Here is an 18,218-nt window from a genome sequence, read left to right as displayed (position 1 = left end):
CATGAATGGATGACATCTCGAGTTGCAGACATGGGTGCAGAGACCAGGAGAAAGCGGGAGCAAAGGCAAGGAGAGAGGTAGACAGCCTGCAGAAAGAGCTAGAAAGCCTTCCTTGGCTGGAGTTGAGGCAGGAAACTGGAGACTAGTTCAAGGCACTGCCCTCTTCTGGGAGTCCCCACCTTAGCCTTGGGACTGGAGTGGCCTGGCGGCCAGTGTGCCCCGGTGGCCAGTGTGCCCCGTCCTTACCTCTCTCTCCTTTTTAAAGCAAAGAAAGATCAACCAGGAGCAATATTGGACCCACCTGTCTGAACCCATGTCACTGTCAACCAAAGCAGTTAGGTCAGGGGACATGTACTTGCACCCTAATGGACCCTGTCTGGGGCTGCATTTGTTCCCGTGAAAATAAAGATTGGGACTGGGTTAAATTGTGCTCCCAGTTAACTATTCCCAGCACCCACCATGCGTGAGTCATAGTGTATGATCTTCATGTGGAAAATGGCAGGGAGAGATACTCATTAAACTTTAATAAGCACACATCTCTTTATCTGTGCTATCAAAATATTTTGATGAGAAAAGTACGTTTTATTAAAATCAGACATTGAGTTTTTCTCATGTGTTGATCGTTGTAAGATGCTGTAAGTCAAGAAAAGACTTCACCATTTTGATTTTTAGTGAACAGCTACTTTTTGGAGAGGATGGGGATGTGGAGGGAATCTGGCTGGTCTCCAGGCTAGAGACTGGTTTGCTTGCAGTCCGTGGTGTGTAACATGGAAGCAGTGTTCTGGGTTTCTCTCAGTCCCAGTTGGCAGTTAAGGCTTCAGGTTTCAGGTTCTCTGGCCAACTAGAGTGAGAACATCAGGAGGGGACACTGGCAGTCCCTTCTGTAGAGAGCCGGACCTCTGTGTTCATAATCCTATGTGAGCTGCTTTGGGCAAACTACTCAACCTCCTCCTATGTAAAGTGGATCCAGTAAGAGTACTGGCCTGGTTGGGTGTCTGGGAGGGATCATTGAAATAATCGTCATAAAGAACCTAGCAAGAACCTATGGTAATCATAGTATGTACTCACCCACTCTTGCCTGGCCACCATCTTTCTCTCCTCCTCCTCCTCTCCCTCCTCTTTCTTTCTCTCCGTCTGTCTCACACACATCCTCTCTCTGAGCTTCTGCATCCCCTTTTGCAGAATGAATAACACACTAATAATTATTACTCTTAATATTCAATACAACCATATGCAAAACTCAAAGTTGTGAGCATTAACATCAGGGATGCTCGTGAGAATGCTTAGCCCACGCCAGGACCTGGTAGTTGCTGATAAATGTCCCCTTCCTCCCACCCTGCCTGGCCCCATCTGTGCCTGCAAATCCGGAGAATTATTTAGGGTAGCACGTGGCCCTCTGGTCTCTAGCAAACGTAACCTCACCTGATGGAATCGACTCTGACGACTGGGTATGCAGTGTGTGCACTGTTCACTGTGGAACCTTCATGGGAGGGAGGCCACTCTATAAGTACCTGGTGTGAGACTGAGAGAGAAGAGGCATTCACGTGTTCCTCAGATGACCGCCATTCAGGATCTGGGAGATAAACTCTTCCCAGTGCCATTCTAAAACAGCTCTGTAGTATTGGCATGTGGAACATGTCCTGCAGCCTTTACAGAGCACCACGAGACAGCAACAGATCTAATTTTCTCATATGAACCAGGGACAATTTTGCTAGAAGAAAACATAACCACCTCTATGTGTGTGCTTAAAAAAAATTACAACCATGATCCCGATGTTTATAGAAGCATGATTTACAATAGCCAAAATATGGAAGCAGCCCGAGTGTCCATCAATTGATGAATGGATAAAGAAGATGTGTGTGTGTGTGTGTGTGTGTGTGTGTGTGTGTGTGTGTGTGTGTGTGTGTAATGGAATATTATTCAGCCGTAAGAAGAAGGAAGTCTTGCCATTGGCAACGACATGGATGGAGCTAGAGAATACAAGGGAAATAAATCAGAGAAAAACAAATAACATGATTTCACTCATATTTAGGAAACAAATTTAGGAAACAAAACAAACAAGCAAAGAAAAAAATAAGAGAGAGAAGGAGAGACAAACCTAGAAACAGGCTCTTAGCTCTAGAGAACAAACTGCTGGTTATCAGAGGGGACGTGGGGGGATGGGTGGAACGGGATGGGGATTAAGGAGTGCACTTGTCGTGATGAGCACTGGGTGATGTATGGAAGTGCCGAATCACTATATTGTGCACCTGACACTAATACCATGCTGCAGGTTAACTAACTGGAATTCGAATAAAAACTTAAAATTAAAAAATTTTAATTACAACCATGAACACACAGGTGTCCCCAAATTAAAAAAAAAAAAGGCATTTAAACATTTAAAATGGGAAGAATTGACAGTTTCCCAGCTTTTTTTATATAGTATTTTGACATGTGTCACTGCCTCCTCCCACCCCGAGTTGGGCGCAGTCCCCACTAGGCGTCGGCCAAGATGATACCATACATGTGCCCCTTGCTTCTTTGTTCTGTTGGCTGAAAGCGTTTTCTTCTCTTTGATTCCTTCCTTTTAGCCACTCACTCATTTATACATTCATGTATTCAATTCATTCAACAGATATTTGGTGCCCACTCCGCAAATATGTTGTAGCAAATGCTTTAAAAAAAAAATACCAGAGAAAAACTCAACACTGAGAACATTTTTATTGACTTTTTCTCTGAAATGGGGGGAGACTGCTGATTTCCCTTCTAGCAGTGGCTGCCCTCGGTCAGCTTCAGAAGTGCTGTCTCTCTATTCTAGCATGGGTTGGCTACAGTGCATGCAGGGCCTACGAAGGGAGGTGATTCATAGAAATCAACAGGCAGAATGTCCTCCGGACTTGCAGCCTTGAAGACCACACAGGTCACACGGGAAATGTTCCTGCTATCCCCCACCCCCACCCCGGGAGGGTACCGGGACCTTCCTCTGGGCAGGCCCCACTCCAGGCCAACACCTGCACTGGTGCAGATGGCACCCAGCCTGGGGATGGGGGAGACAGGGAAGGGACCAGATCCAGCCCACTCACCACCTGCCACACCATGTAGGGAGCAGCATCCACCCTGGAAAAAGGGGTGCCCTTGCCTAACTTGCACAGATTAACCCCAGCGCTGGCTCCATATCCACATCTCCTCTGACTTGAAACACTAGCAGTTCTTTACTGGAGCTCATCGGTCTTACTGAGGTTAAGCGTAGAATCCTCTTCATTCCCCCTCTGCTCGAGCCCCCAAAGCCCCTATTCTAACCATAGTAGAGCAAAGCAGAGGGTTGCCGTGAGGAGTGCCTGAGCCTTGCTCCTCCAACGTCCTAATTCATATGCCTCTATCCTGGAGGGGAGGAGACACTAGGAGACCACTTGAGGAATGAGTGTCCCCGTGACAGCAACTGGGTAAACTATTTTGTTCTGTGACAGCCTAAAGATCTGAAACTTTCCAGCCAGGCAAAAAATGAAAACGAAGACTCTGTGTTCTAACCGTCTCTGAACCCTGACCCATAGAGCCCTCCCATGTCTTCAACCGAGCACATTTGTCCCTTCCAGCCTCCCTTGGGTTCTCCATGACTCTGTTGCATGTCTGGACCACCAGGACCATGGGTCACCAGGGAGGCTGAGACAGGGCCATGGGGACCTGGGCTTCTCCACTTCTTTTTCAAGTGTGGGTGGAGGCTGGCAGCTTCTCTCCTTATGGCTCTTTACTCCAGTACCTGAGAAACCATATCCATGTCATCCGCAGAAGAGAACTTAATGAGTGAGGAGTTCTCATGGTCATGCTGGCAACATAAGATTCTCCCTTTAAACATCAATTGCCTTTAGATTCAATAAATGCTACGTTTCAGAAGCTCTGCCAGATGATTTCACATATCCTCCCAATAACCACATGGGGAACCAAGGCCCAGAGATTTTAACGGACTTGGTCCGAGGAAACACAGTGGCAGCCCCTGGTCTTTACATCCTGAGTCCAGCACTCCCTCACCTCCCCCCGACTATGGTCACTTTCTGTGTCCCACCTACTGCAATTGTCCCCTTTGGCACGTCTTCTCAATCTGTGGAGAAAAACAAAGACATCAGTCTATGGGGTCCCATCCTGAGGGGCTCTGAGCAGGGGTAGTCTGTGTATCCCCAAAGGGTCCCTGGTGGATCATTAGCAGCCAAGGCTTTACATGTTCGGGGAGCTGAGTCTCTGCCCATTCATGGCGGTTCGTCACAGAGGAGCAGACAGTGGATATGCTCCATCAGCCAGGACAGCACGTCCTAGACGATGTCTCCGAGTGAGCCCTGCCACTATAAAGTGTGCGTTTGCATCTCCCTGCTCAGCACAGCTGCCGAACAATCTGTATTTGAGAATGAAAATGAGAAACCACCACTAACTGGGGTGCCTAAAACATCATTTTCTCTATGTATTTCCCATTTGCTATTTTTAATCCTAAAAAAATAAACCACATACACAAAGTAAAACATCAAGAATAATGAATCTTATCTGCCTTCATGTAATCCCACTCTGTTTAGGCTACTGGTTATTTTCTTAAATGATATTTCTATCTTTACCTTAAATAGAAAAATCCTATTATTGTCAAGTAATATAAAGGCCCCAAGGCTACCTTGTCACATTTTACTCTGGCATAGGAATCGGATTCTTTCCCCCATGAAGTCAAAAACAAAGTTGGGTTATACATACATTTTCAAATTTAGTTCAGGGTCAAGTTATAATCATTGTGCTTACCTGGAAGTTTAGTGGTAACATAAGGTAATACTGCGAATGATTTCATCAGTGGATTTCAGAAAATAAAGAAGCTATTTCCATCAGAAAAAGGTTACTATTTTTGCCTCTCTGCTGTCAGAGATGACAGTGTATCTAGTGTTGAAATAGGAATGTTTTGTTGGAGTCAGAAAGACCTAGATTCCTCTCTGGGTTCTGCCAGTTTACTAGTTCTCTAACTTGAGTCTTTTGATTGTCTTCTAAGTGTCACATTGACATCAGTTGAACGAAGATAATGGTAATGTTCGCCCCCAAGCGCGTAAGGAGGGCTGTGGGGAGGATGAAACAAGATAATGTAAGTAAAACAGGAGTAGGGTGCCTGCATTACTAAGGAAACGCTAAAAATAATTCCAGGTGTTATTATCGCGGCTACCAATCAGAGTCTGCGTAGGGGGTGTGGTTAAGCAATGACCCTGTCACCACATGGTCTGCGTTCAATCTTACCTCCCCTACTTATTTTCCTTGGGAACTTGAACAAGTTACTTTACTTCCCTGTGCCTCAGTTTCCTCTGGAAAACAAAGACTCATAGTATCTACCTCATACGGTTGTGAGGATTAAATAGTCAATCTCAGTAAATCACTTAACAGCATTGTCCGGTAGAACGGCCTCTGACGACGGCAACACTCAACATCTGCACTGTCCAACGTGATAGCCGTCAGCCGCAGGTCGTTATTGCATACCTGCGATGTAGCTACTGCAATTAAGGACTGCATTTTTAATTTAATTTAATTAATTTGAATTTAAGTAGCCACATGTGGCCAATGGCTATCACGCTGGACAGTGCAGACGAGAGCATTGCCTGACTACAGTAAAACCATTAGTATTACCTAGTAAATGCTGCACTAGTGAGTTAGCCAGAAGCAGTGGTGGTGCTGGTACGTGAGCACGGTTCACAAATAAGAAACTACTTCTTCCCAGCAAGGCCAGAGAGGAGAAACAAATTTATTTTCCAGTAATACATGTAATACGTTATTGATGGCACTTAAAGTAAGGGCTGTGAGGTGAACTAGTAAGTCGTGTGAACTATATTGCCACCGAAATTCATTCTTTCTCCAACTTTTTTCCTTCATTTCAGTTTCAGTTTTGAACACGGGTATGCATATTACAAAGCGTACACCCCACGAAGAGATCTTATGATTTCCCGAAAAGTAATTGCTTCCAAAAGTTTACCTGTGTGTGTGTGTGTGTGTGTGTGTGTGTGTGTATCAGTAACTTTATCGTTCACCAAAGAATCAAAACAGTTGCTCGTTATCATGAAGTCATACAAAAGACAAGAACTCAGTATGGCAGTATTGGTGAATGTTTAACGTGGAAAGCATCATAGTTGATGTCAATATTTAAAAACGCGTCTTTTAAATGGAATATTGAAAACAATCAGGACCATCAAACACAGAAGAGACTTTGGTGTCATGAAAAATGACATACACTTTATCCTTTCCTCTGGCCTGAGTAATGGTTACTCTTCTCGGAAGTGAGTACACATAAAAGTTCCTTCCTGACCAAACCTTCTCTGGATTGCTCAAGGCTCCCTTTATTTAACTTTTTATAAAAGCAAGCAAATAAGAAATATAATGACAATGCTATGGAATTACTTTTACAGCATTAAAGAAAAGGGAACAGTGCAGATTCCTTAAGGAATTCAATTTGGACGTTTTCATCCACAATGGTCTTCTCAGCATTTGGCAGATATCATAGCCTGGCACCTCACTTAAATTAACACATCCTGTGAAAATACTATGCTCATTTTCCTCAAAGGAAGGGAGGAAAATATCTCCACTTAGTTTCCCTACACAGAAAACAGTGATATTAAATGTTAGGCAGGCTTTTATATTTGGCTTGGATTGAGTCTCTAGGGTTCATTAGCATCTCAGTAGTCAGGCAAAGGAGGTTTACATTCTGGGTGCAGGAGATGAATGTCTGCAAAGGAACGCTGTGTCTTTGTTAATTGCAAAAGAAACACTCTACAACCTGAGAAGAGACCTCTCCTTTCATTCCCCACCTCTCCCAGGCCTGGATCAGGGGATCAATGGCCTCCTGCCCACTCAGGACGGGGGAAGCCTGGAGAGTATTTACACGCCCATGGAAGCAGCTGGCTACAAAGATAACATCTGAAGGGAAACTGGTTAGGCATGATGCATGAAGTTAATGTGAGAAGTCTTAATCTTCAAATCATGGCCAGATCTAAAGACTGTCCTTGAGGGCCCAAGCACAGGGCCGGTCTTTCAAACACTAAATTTCCCCAACACTGTTAAAAGTGACCTGGAAGGGTACACGTTGCTTTCCACAGTGCAGGAATCTTCCTGTAGAGCTAGCCTCGCCATATGGAAATGATTCTTCACCTGGAGCCCTTGAGCCCGGGGAGGTCCATGGGTAGATCTTCTGGGTCTGTAATGAATCCCCTAAAACCACATGTGAGATGTATCTTGTATTTGTCACTGTGTGTCTGTTGAGGAAGGGCCAATAGCTATTACCAGATTTTTTGTTAAGGGGCTTCTGTCCATACCTGCAATAGCATGCCATGAAGACAGCAGATGGCTCCAAAATACTTACCTCCCCCCAAAATTAAAATGATCAGACTTTTACCAATAGCATTTCTGAAGCAGCCTCACTTTCTCTAATTCAGAAAGTTTCTGTAAACATTATTTTTATCTAATATTTTTAAAAATCCAAAAGTGTTCGGAAATTTTTTTCTAACTTAGGAAAAATATGTTGGCCACCCTTGAGAATTAAACCAAGAGTACTTAGAGTATTCTAGTAATGCACTTCTGTAGTTCAACATATATACTGATCGAGTCAGGACATCTGGGAAGAAAGTGAAGATTTCAGCCTGTCTTCTGAATGTTTTGTCTGCATCAGAGATTTTCACCTGGGGAGAAGTTTTCTAAGTTGACTCTCAGAAATCAATAGGGGTGCTTAAAATAAACTTATGACAAGCTCTGCCTGACATTCTGAGCTAATTGCTTGGGAGTGGGCCTAGACCTCCATGATTTTAAGGTTCCCCAGGTGACTCTGTATGCATGGCAGGCCGAAGACCACTGGCGAAGCGCTAGACACACTGTTTGGCATATGATCCGTGCTCTCTTGATGACACCTGCTGTGGTCTGCACCTTGATCATTGTCTGTTCCACCCCTGACCCCCCGACCCCAGCACTCCCCCCATCCCACCTACAGATATTGATTTGAATGTAAGAAACATGGAGAATTGGCTGCAATTTTCATTTTTCTCATAGATTTTTAAAATTCCATAGACATAAATTTAGACACAAACTGTGTCTTAAGAGTAAAGTCCATGAAGATTTGTTCTTTACTGCAGAGTTAGTAAGTGAGAGTCTTTTTCCCTGGAAATTGTCCTTCTTCCTTCCCTCTGTTCATAAAAAAGGCTCAATTCCATATAATTTTTTCTTTAGTATATGCCACTTAAAGAAATAGTGTATAATAATGGCCGAGTTGTTACATTGGAAACTCAGTCAATAAATTCCATTGTTAAGCAGTTAATCTAATTTCACAAATATTTGCTCGGCACTGGCTAGATACTGGAGTTGAAAGTACACTAAAATTTAAGATGAAATCTTTCTTTCTTTTTTTTTAAAGATTTTATTTATTTATTCGACAGAGATAGAGACAGCCAGCAAGAGAGGGAACACAAGCAGGGGGAGTGGGAGAGGAAGAAGCAGGCTCATAGCGGAGGAGCCTGATGTGGGGCTCGATCCCATGACACCGGGATCATGCCCTGAGCCGAAGGCAGACGCTTAACCGCTGTGCCACCCAGGCGCCTGTAAGATGAAATCTTAAAAAAAAAAAAAAAAAAAAAAAAAGACGAATGAAACTAACTACGTTGAGCATCGCTATTCCGAAACCAGTGTGAGCTGTAAAGTACAGAGCTTTTGCGTTGTGTCCTACGTGTGTTTGTTGCTTTATATGCGTTATCCCATTCTATGCTTTTCTTATGAGGTAAGAACTATATGATTATCTTGTTCCCAAGTTACGTAGAGCTTATTCAGATCCATCCATTCGGCGCACGTATCTCCTAAACAAACGAATGAACAAACAAACCCCAGAGCCATGTGGCCATTTTCCAGCTCATTGTGTTGGTGTTGGGAAAGAATACCATTCCTGGAACCCAATAAACATAGCCTAAGAGCAAATACTAAGAGCATTTCATATCGATGACCCCATAGGAATGTCAGCCCAGTCTTAGAGACAGGAAAACTGAGTCTCAAAAAGGTTGAGTAAGTCACCCAAGGCCCCACAACTAAGTCACCCAAGGCCCCACAACTAGTAAGTGCTGAACGGACATTGAACTCTGGCTGCCTCATGAGGTGCTTTGCCAAATACTGGATACTTCTGAGACTTGTTACACACAACTTGCCAACAAAGGGCCTTAGACTCTCCTGGACTCAGATGTTGTAACAGCAGACAAAAAGTCTTTTTTTTTTTTTTTTTTTTGGCCTATTTTAGTATCCAGATTCTTTTTCTTCAAGTTCCACAGTAATGACTCCCTCTTTGGCCATATTTCTTTCTAGTGTGCCTAAAAGGAAGAAGGCTTAGGCCCCCTGGAGCGTTTTCTTCCTCTTGAACTCGGGTATCCCCCGTGCACTGGCAGGAAACTTGAGTCCTGTCCAGAAGCAGAGTTTGCCTGGCCACCCTCACCATGGAAATGTGTTGCTACACCAGATACACTTCCACCTCCTGCTGAGAAAGAGCAGCTGGTGGTCACGGCTATTAACCTGAGCTCTAATTAGGTGGTTTTTATAATGAGGAAAAGAGTGTGATCCTAATTAGTAATTTTCCATCTTTGTCTCAATAGGTATCCCCCAGTTAAAGCAATCAGCTATCCTCATCACACTAGTTCCATTGCCAAAAAAATAACCATTCTGTAAAACCAGCAAAAGTGAAGATGGCTAACGACACGGGAGAGCAAAAAGGTTCTATGTGCTGCTAATAAGCTGCATTCTCCCCCAACTCCTGTCTTAGGTCCGGGGTGCCAAGATGGTTGGTTCTGACATGGTGGTAACAGTTGAGTTCACCAATCCTCTAAAAGAGACTCTGCGGAATGTGTGGTTACACCTGGATGGTCCCGGAGTGATGAAGCCAAGGAGGAAGATGTTCCGGTAAGGTGTGGGGTGGGAACTGAGAAGGTGACAAGTGACATGGGACTGTGGGAAGGCTTAGTGTTCTCTGTCTTTTCCAAACTCACATCTAACACCCACTGAACATGTCTGAGAAGCTGCCACCTTCTTCTTGGCCATGTCTAGGAGTCACAGGCTACAAGTAGGGTCAGTTTGACTGGAATTTCCATCATGTAATCCTTAAAACCACCTTAACGAGATGGGTACTATTATCATCTTTCTTCCCAGCCCACCTTCCAGATTTCCCTGTCACAAGCACTCTAGAACTGTTGCTTTCTGTAGAATCAAGGGGAGCCTAAAGAATTGCAGACTTGATTCTCTATTTAGGGCACAAACGACTACCTCCAGCTCTGTGATAATATGAATGAGACTGCTTCATTCACACCTAACACCATCAGATTGTGCCCTATAGTTTCTCGGCTTCTGTTACTTTTGCTGACAGAGTGTCAGCCAACAAGACAGCCCATTCCACACTCAGGTAGCTCTCATTGTTAGAAAACAATTCTACCTTTCGGTCCTACCCGGTGATCCTAATTCTGTCATTTGGATCCGCACAGAATAAAGCCCATCTTTCTTCCATCTGGTGCCTTCCAAATGTTTGCAAACAACTGTCGCATCTTCTCTATACCTCTCCTGACCCCTAACGTGGCTTTAGCTTGCCACCCTTTCCCCCATACTCCAGTTTGTCAGTGCTCCTCTTAAAGTGTGATGCCCAGAATGGATCTCAATCTTTGAGGCTTAATACTTTCATTTCTACCACAAATAAGTCTCTGTCAGCATCAGTCAATCTAGCGTATTTCCTGTGGGGTGAACTTCTGAAGCACAGAAGGGGAGGTGGAGGGCTGCAGAAAGTGCCTGGTGACAAGATATGTTAGGAATCTCCCTAACACCCTTTCTAGAAACTACCTCTTCTGAATCTGTGGGACCAGGCCAAGGGTCTCCTTCACCCCTTCTGGGATGCCCACTAAGTGCTCTCTGCATTTCTTTCAAATTACAATGCTCACAGCTTCTGCAATCCCATTGTCTAAGAGACTCCTGTGGCCCGTGAATGCAATAAACAACCGGGAAAATAATTTGAGTGCTCTTGTAAAAATGCAAGCACAAAACATAACAACCCTTCCTGTGCTAATAGGAAAGTTGCAGGAAAAAAAGAATTAAATTAGAAATCATCCTTAGCGAGAGAGAGAGGTCAGCAGTGATAGCCCTGCTTTCGTCAGAAACGACAGCCTCACTCACCCCTTCTCGCACCTTCCCACTCGAATCAGATGCAAGAATCACTCAGGCAAAGTGAAACACGTTTCTTCTTCAAAACAACCCCCCGCTGCATCCAATTTTTCCTTTTCAAACGGTAACCCTGGAAGCCTCATCTCAGGGTACTGGAACGTCCTGCTACCTACACACCCCGGCTGTGCCAAAAATCCCACCTTGATTACAGGCCAACGCATGAAAAGAGGCAATCTGTGTGTTAGAAGAAAGATTAATCCTCACACGGTGCAATGACCCACCATTTGGGAGGCATGAGGCCCTAGGTGTGTTGAGTGTCCAGGCGCTTATTGTTAATATCTGACACTGGGGTAGGGCAAAGTGGAGTGAATCTTGGAAGGGATGGAAAAGTCCAGTCCTTACATGGACACAAGGCAAATGCCCTGCCCACACTCTTCCTTAAGGTCCTATTGGTCGTTAATTCCAACACATTGGTCTATGGCAGATAGGTAACAGACAGAAAGCGAGGTCCTCAATCTCTTATGGGAATCCAGATCCAAGGGGTGGATCTCCCCAACACAAGAGTAGCTTTATTTCTCTGAGACTGTCAAAAATTGGAAAGAACTTGAGAGGGAAAATATTTACGGTCTAGGGTTTGGGACTTTGGAGAGAGCACTACTTTCTCTGTCTCCTCCTGACTCCAGCACACACATTCACAACGAAGACCTGAGCCAGCCAGCACCCACATCCATATTGTCAGATAATTACAAGCACTTCAGGGTACCCTATGCTGCCAAGATCTGATCTAAGAGTGGCAGATCCATGTAACAACTTGGACCCTTAAGAAGAGCAATTGTGTAGAAGCAGAATCGTTCACAAGACTGTATTCTTTTCTAGGATACACATCTTGAATAGTCAAGGGAATCACTACCCCCACCTACCCACCCACAGTCCTGCCAGGGCCCTAGAAGGCAAGGGATGTCAAGCTCAAAGCAGGGGCCTGGAAGGCAGGAGCTAGAGAACAGGGAATTGAACTAGGAACATGGAAAGCAGTGGTGTTTCACTCCTTGCTCAGGGTATGAGCCAACTGTGCTCCGAGATGCTTTACCTTCCTGCCTTCTGCCACCACCGCCCACCTACCTTAGATGCTTGAAAGTACTGCCCCCACAGACTCTCAGCTTTCAAGTTTCTGCACTTGATACTTCCAGAACATCAAATAATTCATCTTCCAGATTCATTTTTCTCTTTAAAAAATGATCAGGTTCAGTAAGTTATTTCAAGAGAAAAGTTCCCTGACTTTGTGATTTTGTTTTAAATTTTGAGTTTCCCAAGTAGGACAGAAGCTGAGGGCTAGACACATTGAGAACAACCCATAGATAGTCGCAGTTTATTGTAATAATAATCCCATTTGCCTGTATGCGTTCAAGATGATAAATGGCCAGCATATCTTGATAGCTCAGCACATTAACTGAGAACCATTTATCACAACATCTATACCCCAGGCAAATAGGATTATTCCAATATTACTCCACTTACTAATGTGGGTGAGTGATTCTTTTCTTTCTGTACATATTTATCTACACATAAATGCATACTTAGACACACATGTGTATCTTCGTGTATGAATATCTTTGTATGATAGTCTTGAGGAGACATCTATACATGTATGAGATACATATTTGAATATCATTATGGGGCCAGGTTTATGAGTAAGAGCCAATTACCAAGTGAAGCTCAGGGATTACAGTTTCTATGGATGTAGTCACCTGCATTACATGGCCCCAGGCCAGATCCACAAGCAAGACGACTATTTTGCAAAGTGTTTCTGATTGATCACTCGGGGAAACCAGAAAAGAAAGAACGAATGGATCAAGGTAAAAATAGCCCAGCTCTTGAGAAATAAATATCTTAAAACATGTATTCATATTTAATTAATCACTGTAAATTAAGGATAGAGAACTGTTTCTCTGCATACAGGCAGGAGGAACTCACTTTCCTAGTTGTTTTGCAGAGAGTTCAGGCAGAGTAAGCAACAACCGTAAGGGTGATTGTGGTAATACTAATAATTATAGCAACAACAACAGTAATGCCAATCACCCACGAGTATACTTGGCGATTGCCATATTTGCCATGCTTCTAAGTGCAGTACAAATAGCAATTCACCTCACTCTGTCCACACTCTATTCATTTTTTAAAGCATTTTATTTATTTATTTATTTGAGAGAGAGAGAGCACAAATAGTCAGAGTGACAGGCAGAGGGAGAGGAGAAGCAGGCTCCCCACTGAGCCGAGAGCCTGATGCATGGCCGGATCCCAGGACTCTGGGATCATGACCTGAGGCAAAGGCAGACTCTTAACCAACTGAGCCTCCCAGGCGCCCCCACACTCTAGTCAATATTCTACAGTGTCTGCCTTTTAGAGGTGAGGAAACCCATGGTCAGGTCAATGTTGTTCAAACCTTGAATCATAAAATCAATTTACTGAGTTTGCAAAATACCTATATAGGTGGTGTGTGTGCATTTTACACCCAATTTGGGTTTTATATAATGGGTGAAAATACTTTATAGAACTACATTTATAAAGAACAAAAATAAAGAAAAGAATTAGCAAATACCAAGTTAATTGAGACATTTAGACCAGTAGTGGCAGAGTCAATGCCTGGAACAGTTCCAAAGAGAGGCATTCCCAAGGCCTCAGATGCCTGTCCTAATTCACTGAGCACAGGTATGAGAGTTTGAAAGGGATTTCTTATTTAGTGTCTAGATTTCCAAGATTTGGGGGCATTTCCCCCTTTCTATCCCAGAGGATGTACACCCACCGCCATCTAAAATACATATTGTTTTAGCTCTATTTGAGGAAATTTGGGGGTTCTAACTTTACATAGAGTAGGTCAAGCACAGGTATGTGTCCCCGTATTTCCCCCTGCACTTTGACTGTGTTTAAAGTGGTGTTCTATGGCCCCGGCCCCCAAGGGTAAATAGGGGATCATGTAGCTGAGGCCTTTGAACCACTCCAGACTTTCTTTGGCAGTTCCCCTTCCTTGTAACCCCTCCTATCACCACCCAGTCTGAAGCCACATCATCCCCAGTTCCTTTGGTCCCTCAGTCCCTCCATGGTGCTAGTAGGAAGCACGCTCCACTAGGGAAGTATTCGCAGAGCTCCTCTACAAGGATGTTCCTCACTTCTGAGCACGAGCACACTCTTCATGTCCCCCAGCACGTTTTTCTTTGTCCATGGTCTGGGCCATCAGGCAAGGACTGTGGAAGATTCCAAAGGACTCCTAGGATCCCATCCTCCTCGCCCGTAGATGAGGTAGCTAGACTAAGTGATTTCTAAGTTCTTTCCAATTCTGACATGCTGGGCTTCAGTAATCCCATGAAAACAGGTCCCTTTTCTGTCTAAGGCACTCATGGTGGTCTCCCTTCATCTCCCCAAGAAGTGCTGGCCCGGGATCCCCTGCAAGGCCGCCCAGTACCTGCTCTCCCTGAGGATCAGAGAGCAGAGACCAGGAATCTTCTATGAACAATACTGCAAGAAGCTCTTAGTACAGAATAAAAGGACATCTGTCTTGTTTATTTAAAAAAAAAAAAAACTAGCATAGTGGCCAGAAAAGTCATCTTCATTGAGGCTATAATATGAAATACATGCTCGAAAGAGCATGGCTTTGGGAATCAGAACAACTTGCATCCAAACCTCATCTCTGTCCATTCAAAGCTGTGTGATCTTGGAAAAACTGCTTCATTTGTTTATCCCTCCATTTTTCTTAACTATACAGTGTGTCATGTAGTACCTACCTCGAGGGACTATCATGCATGTAAAACCTGCATGTAACTTCCTCCTGAGGCTTCCGTAGGGTAATATATGTGAAACACCCCAGAGAAGCCTTAATCTCCCCAACCCTGATTGACCTCAGTCATTCACTGGAGTGAGCTTGGCCATGAACTTAGGAAAACCTCAAAGCATAGGCTGCAGAAGAAGAGGTGGATATCAGAACCATTGAAGGTCGTTCCCATTATCAGGATGGATACAAAGGAGTAGCAGAGAGGTGCATGGGCAAAGAGCCCCAATTTGGTGGTTAAACAGGATTATGAATGATAGAGCATGCAAGTTCTCCATCAGTTGGCAGCAGGTAGGGTTACGTTCCAGATTTTGGGCCTGGGAACAATCCCAAAGGGATTGGCAAGAACTAATTAGGGTATCAGGACCTTAGCAAAGGCAGCTGGGGATTCAGACAGGAGTCTAATTCAGGAGGGAACTAGAGTGGCCCAAAATGAGCCAAGGAAGATCAGTCACATCCATGAGGCTACTGTGGTGGCTGGGGGACAAACTAGACTTCAGTTGACTCATGGCCGGTAGGAGACTCAGCCCTTCCTCACCATGCAGTAGATGCCAGTTGATGCATCCAAGTGGAAGGAACCATGACCCATTGGGTCTGTCAGTGGCACATCCCCATCCAGGGACCTCATCTGGGTTGGAATAGGTCAAATCAGCCCTTCTGTGTTCTACTATCATCAACTGAGAGGAAGAGAGCATGTGACTCAGGCACGTGTTCTCACTGCTTCCTGATCAAGGTAGGGAACTGGATATGCCTCTCTGGAGAGTACAACCTTTCCTCTCTTTTCCGTCCTTTCAGGGAAATCCGGCCCAACTCCACCGTGCAATGGGAAGAAGTGTGTCGACCCTGGGTGTCTGGCCATCGGAAGCTGATAGCCAGCTTGACCAGTGACTCCCTGAGACACGTGTACGGCGAGCTGGATTTGCAGATTCAGAGACGACCTTCTGCATAAATGCTCAGCGGGCTGAGATGGACCTGGGTACGGGGCCTCTTGTAGTCTTGGCTAAGGAAATTCTAATGCAAAAAATAGTCAGCTCTTGCTTTAACTTAGATGTGAAGACCCAGCCAGGACTACATGGGGCCCCAGAGTGGAAATGCTATGTGTTTCAAAGACTACTTTTCAGTGTGACTATTCAATATGGAAGTTAGTTTTTAATCACTCCATCTTTCAAAGGATTCTGAGCATTAGCTTTAATTAAGCTCTAATTAAGTTCTCATAGCTCATAAGAGTAAAAGTCATCATTTATCATCACAAATGGCTGCAGCTCCAAATATCAGAGGACTTCCCTTAACAAGGGGATTTGCTCAATACCTGGCCTCATGTAAAATAAGATTCTGATCTCCCACTCAGCCTTTTGGAGGTAATATACTCCCCCAAAGGGAGAGAAGAACATGATTTGGGCCCTAGAATTCTATTCCCCTTTTTTGGAATCAGGTTCTACTCTCTGTGCAGAATATTTTTCCCAGGTATTGAGAACAGCATCATTTTTCTTCTTGGCAAAGCCAGGGCAAGGTGTTTCATCTTGCACCTGTGGCAAAGCAACTGCCTGCCAAATTTCACAGATTTACCTTGTGAGAAGATGTGGCCCCATATTAACAAATTGCATTTGTGGGAAAGTTAATCACCTAAGAGGAGATAACATAGCAGGTGCAATACTCAGATCTATGAAATAATGTAGTTTTATGGTGCATTCTGTAGGAGGTGTCACACTGTGGCCTCATCAGCAGGAACCAATATCCTTTACTTTAAGTCTTTTGGGGCCACAGGACTAGAAAGTAACAAGACTGACTGACTTGGGACAGGAAAAATGAGGAATTAGTCTCTTTTATTAGTAATTATACTTCATCTGTCTCTCTGGGATCCTCTCTTTCACACAGTAGTGCAAGCCCAGGTACATTTTTAGAGATAGAATAAGCCCTATGAGTTGCAGAATCTGGCAGATTTAGTGGCCAGGCATGTAGAAGGATGGGCAGCCACTAATTCCCTGTTGTCCTTCATATCACTCATGTCGAGACCTCAGCTCAGGACTCAGATACTAAAAGGTAATACAGACTCCATCTTGCAAGTAGCCAATACTAAAGCAGACCCAATGATAGAGGATGCTGACATCATTTGTATTATGCTCCAAGGTTCCAATAGGCAAGGCTACCTGCTATTTATTTGCAAGGCTGATTTATGATCAAAATTATCCATCGATATGCCTAGGGCATGATTCTTAGCAAAAACAAAGTGGAAAAGCCAGAATGAAATTTTTTGATCTCTATAACCACATTTCTAAGCCTCTGAGACTGTTCTGGGCACCAGGGATCCATGAGGGTTAGTGGTCACCTCCGTATGTGCATCATACCTAATTGTATTAAGTAATTAATAATCCCAGCATTTGCTAAGCCTTCCAATACTCAATTTTGAAATGAAATGCATTTTGCTGTATGGTTAAATTGGCTTAATGTAGTATATGCTTATTAACTAGAATGTAATCAAAGCTTCAAATAAAGTTAATGTGATTATGTTTGCATCTGCATAAAAGTGAACAGTTTTAATTTTCAATACAACACTACTAACCACAAGTGGTCAAGAAGCCACCCTTCCTTAGTAGATGACCTACCCTGGCTAGGAAAACAAGCATTTCCCCTTTAAAGGAAATGACTTTAATAGGTATTCATGCATAGTTAGCTTTCCTCACTGCTGTTTTTGCATCTTATTAACCACAGTCATCAAAGGAGGAAGTGTACGTATGCAGTTCAAAATCAGCTTCCAGAAACTGCAGAATCTCTGTAGATACTTTTTCATGAATGATCTCTTAGTGAATCAGTGGACAAACCAGCATGGACAGCTATCATAATGAACACCTTTTGTGGTCTTAGAATAGAGATAGAAAATATATGGCAAGTGTGTATGGAGACCCTACACTCATGGCAATATCACTGAACAATTGCTGCTCAGAGAGGGCCTTAGAATTGTCCTCAACGCAGTACTCCAGGCAGCTATTACCAACTGATTTAGAGTTGGCACTCAAAATAAAACCTATTCATCATGCCTAAGAGCCAGCCCATCCCCTCTGACAGCTGGGATTCTACACTGTATAATAATGCTGCAGCTCTAAAAATCATTTTAGCAGTGGTACCAAGCAATGAATTTCAGATAGCACCAGAGACGCTGAATTCTAGTGTCTGCCTCTGCTAGTCCTCTATGCTTCTGGACAAATTTGCTTCAGTGACCAAAGAGGAGTAAGAATACTTACATTTCCACAAGATTCTTCTG

General features: G+C 43.9%; 1 protein-coding gene across 1 annotated transcript in view; it reads left to right on the top strand.

The window, feature by feature from the left end:
* F13A1 (coagulation factor XIII A chain) overlaps positions 1–17,470 on the top strand; it is a 163,674-nt gene extending 146,204 nt beyond the window's left edge. The window contains exons 14-15 of the mRNA XM_045811684.2: positions 9,764–9,900; positions 15,755–17,470. Of these exons, the coding sequence (XP_045667640.2) occupies positions 9,764–9,900; positions 15,755–15,908 (291 nt within the window). The 3' untranslated portion in view covers positions 15,909–17,470. The remainder of the gene's footprint in view (positions 1–9,763; positions 9,901–15,754) is intronic.
* Positions 17,471–18,218: the final 748 nt, after the last annotated feature.

Source organism: Ursus americanus, chromosome 32 (assembly GCF_024610735.1).
Source record: "Ursus americanus isolate L20-20 chromosome 32, mUrsAme1.1.p, whole genome shotgun sequence".
In the NCBI taxonomy this organism is placed as follows: Eukaryota; Metazoa; Chordata; class Mammalia; order Carnivora; family Ursidae; genus Ursus; species Ursus americanus.
This window is presented reverse-complemented; position numbering and strand designations above follow the sequence as displayed.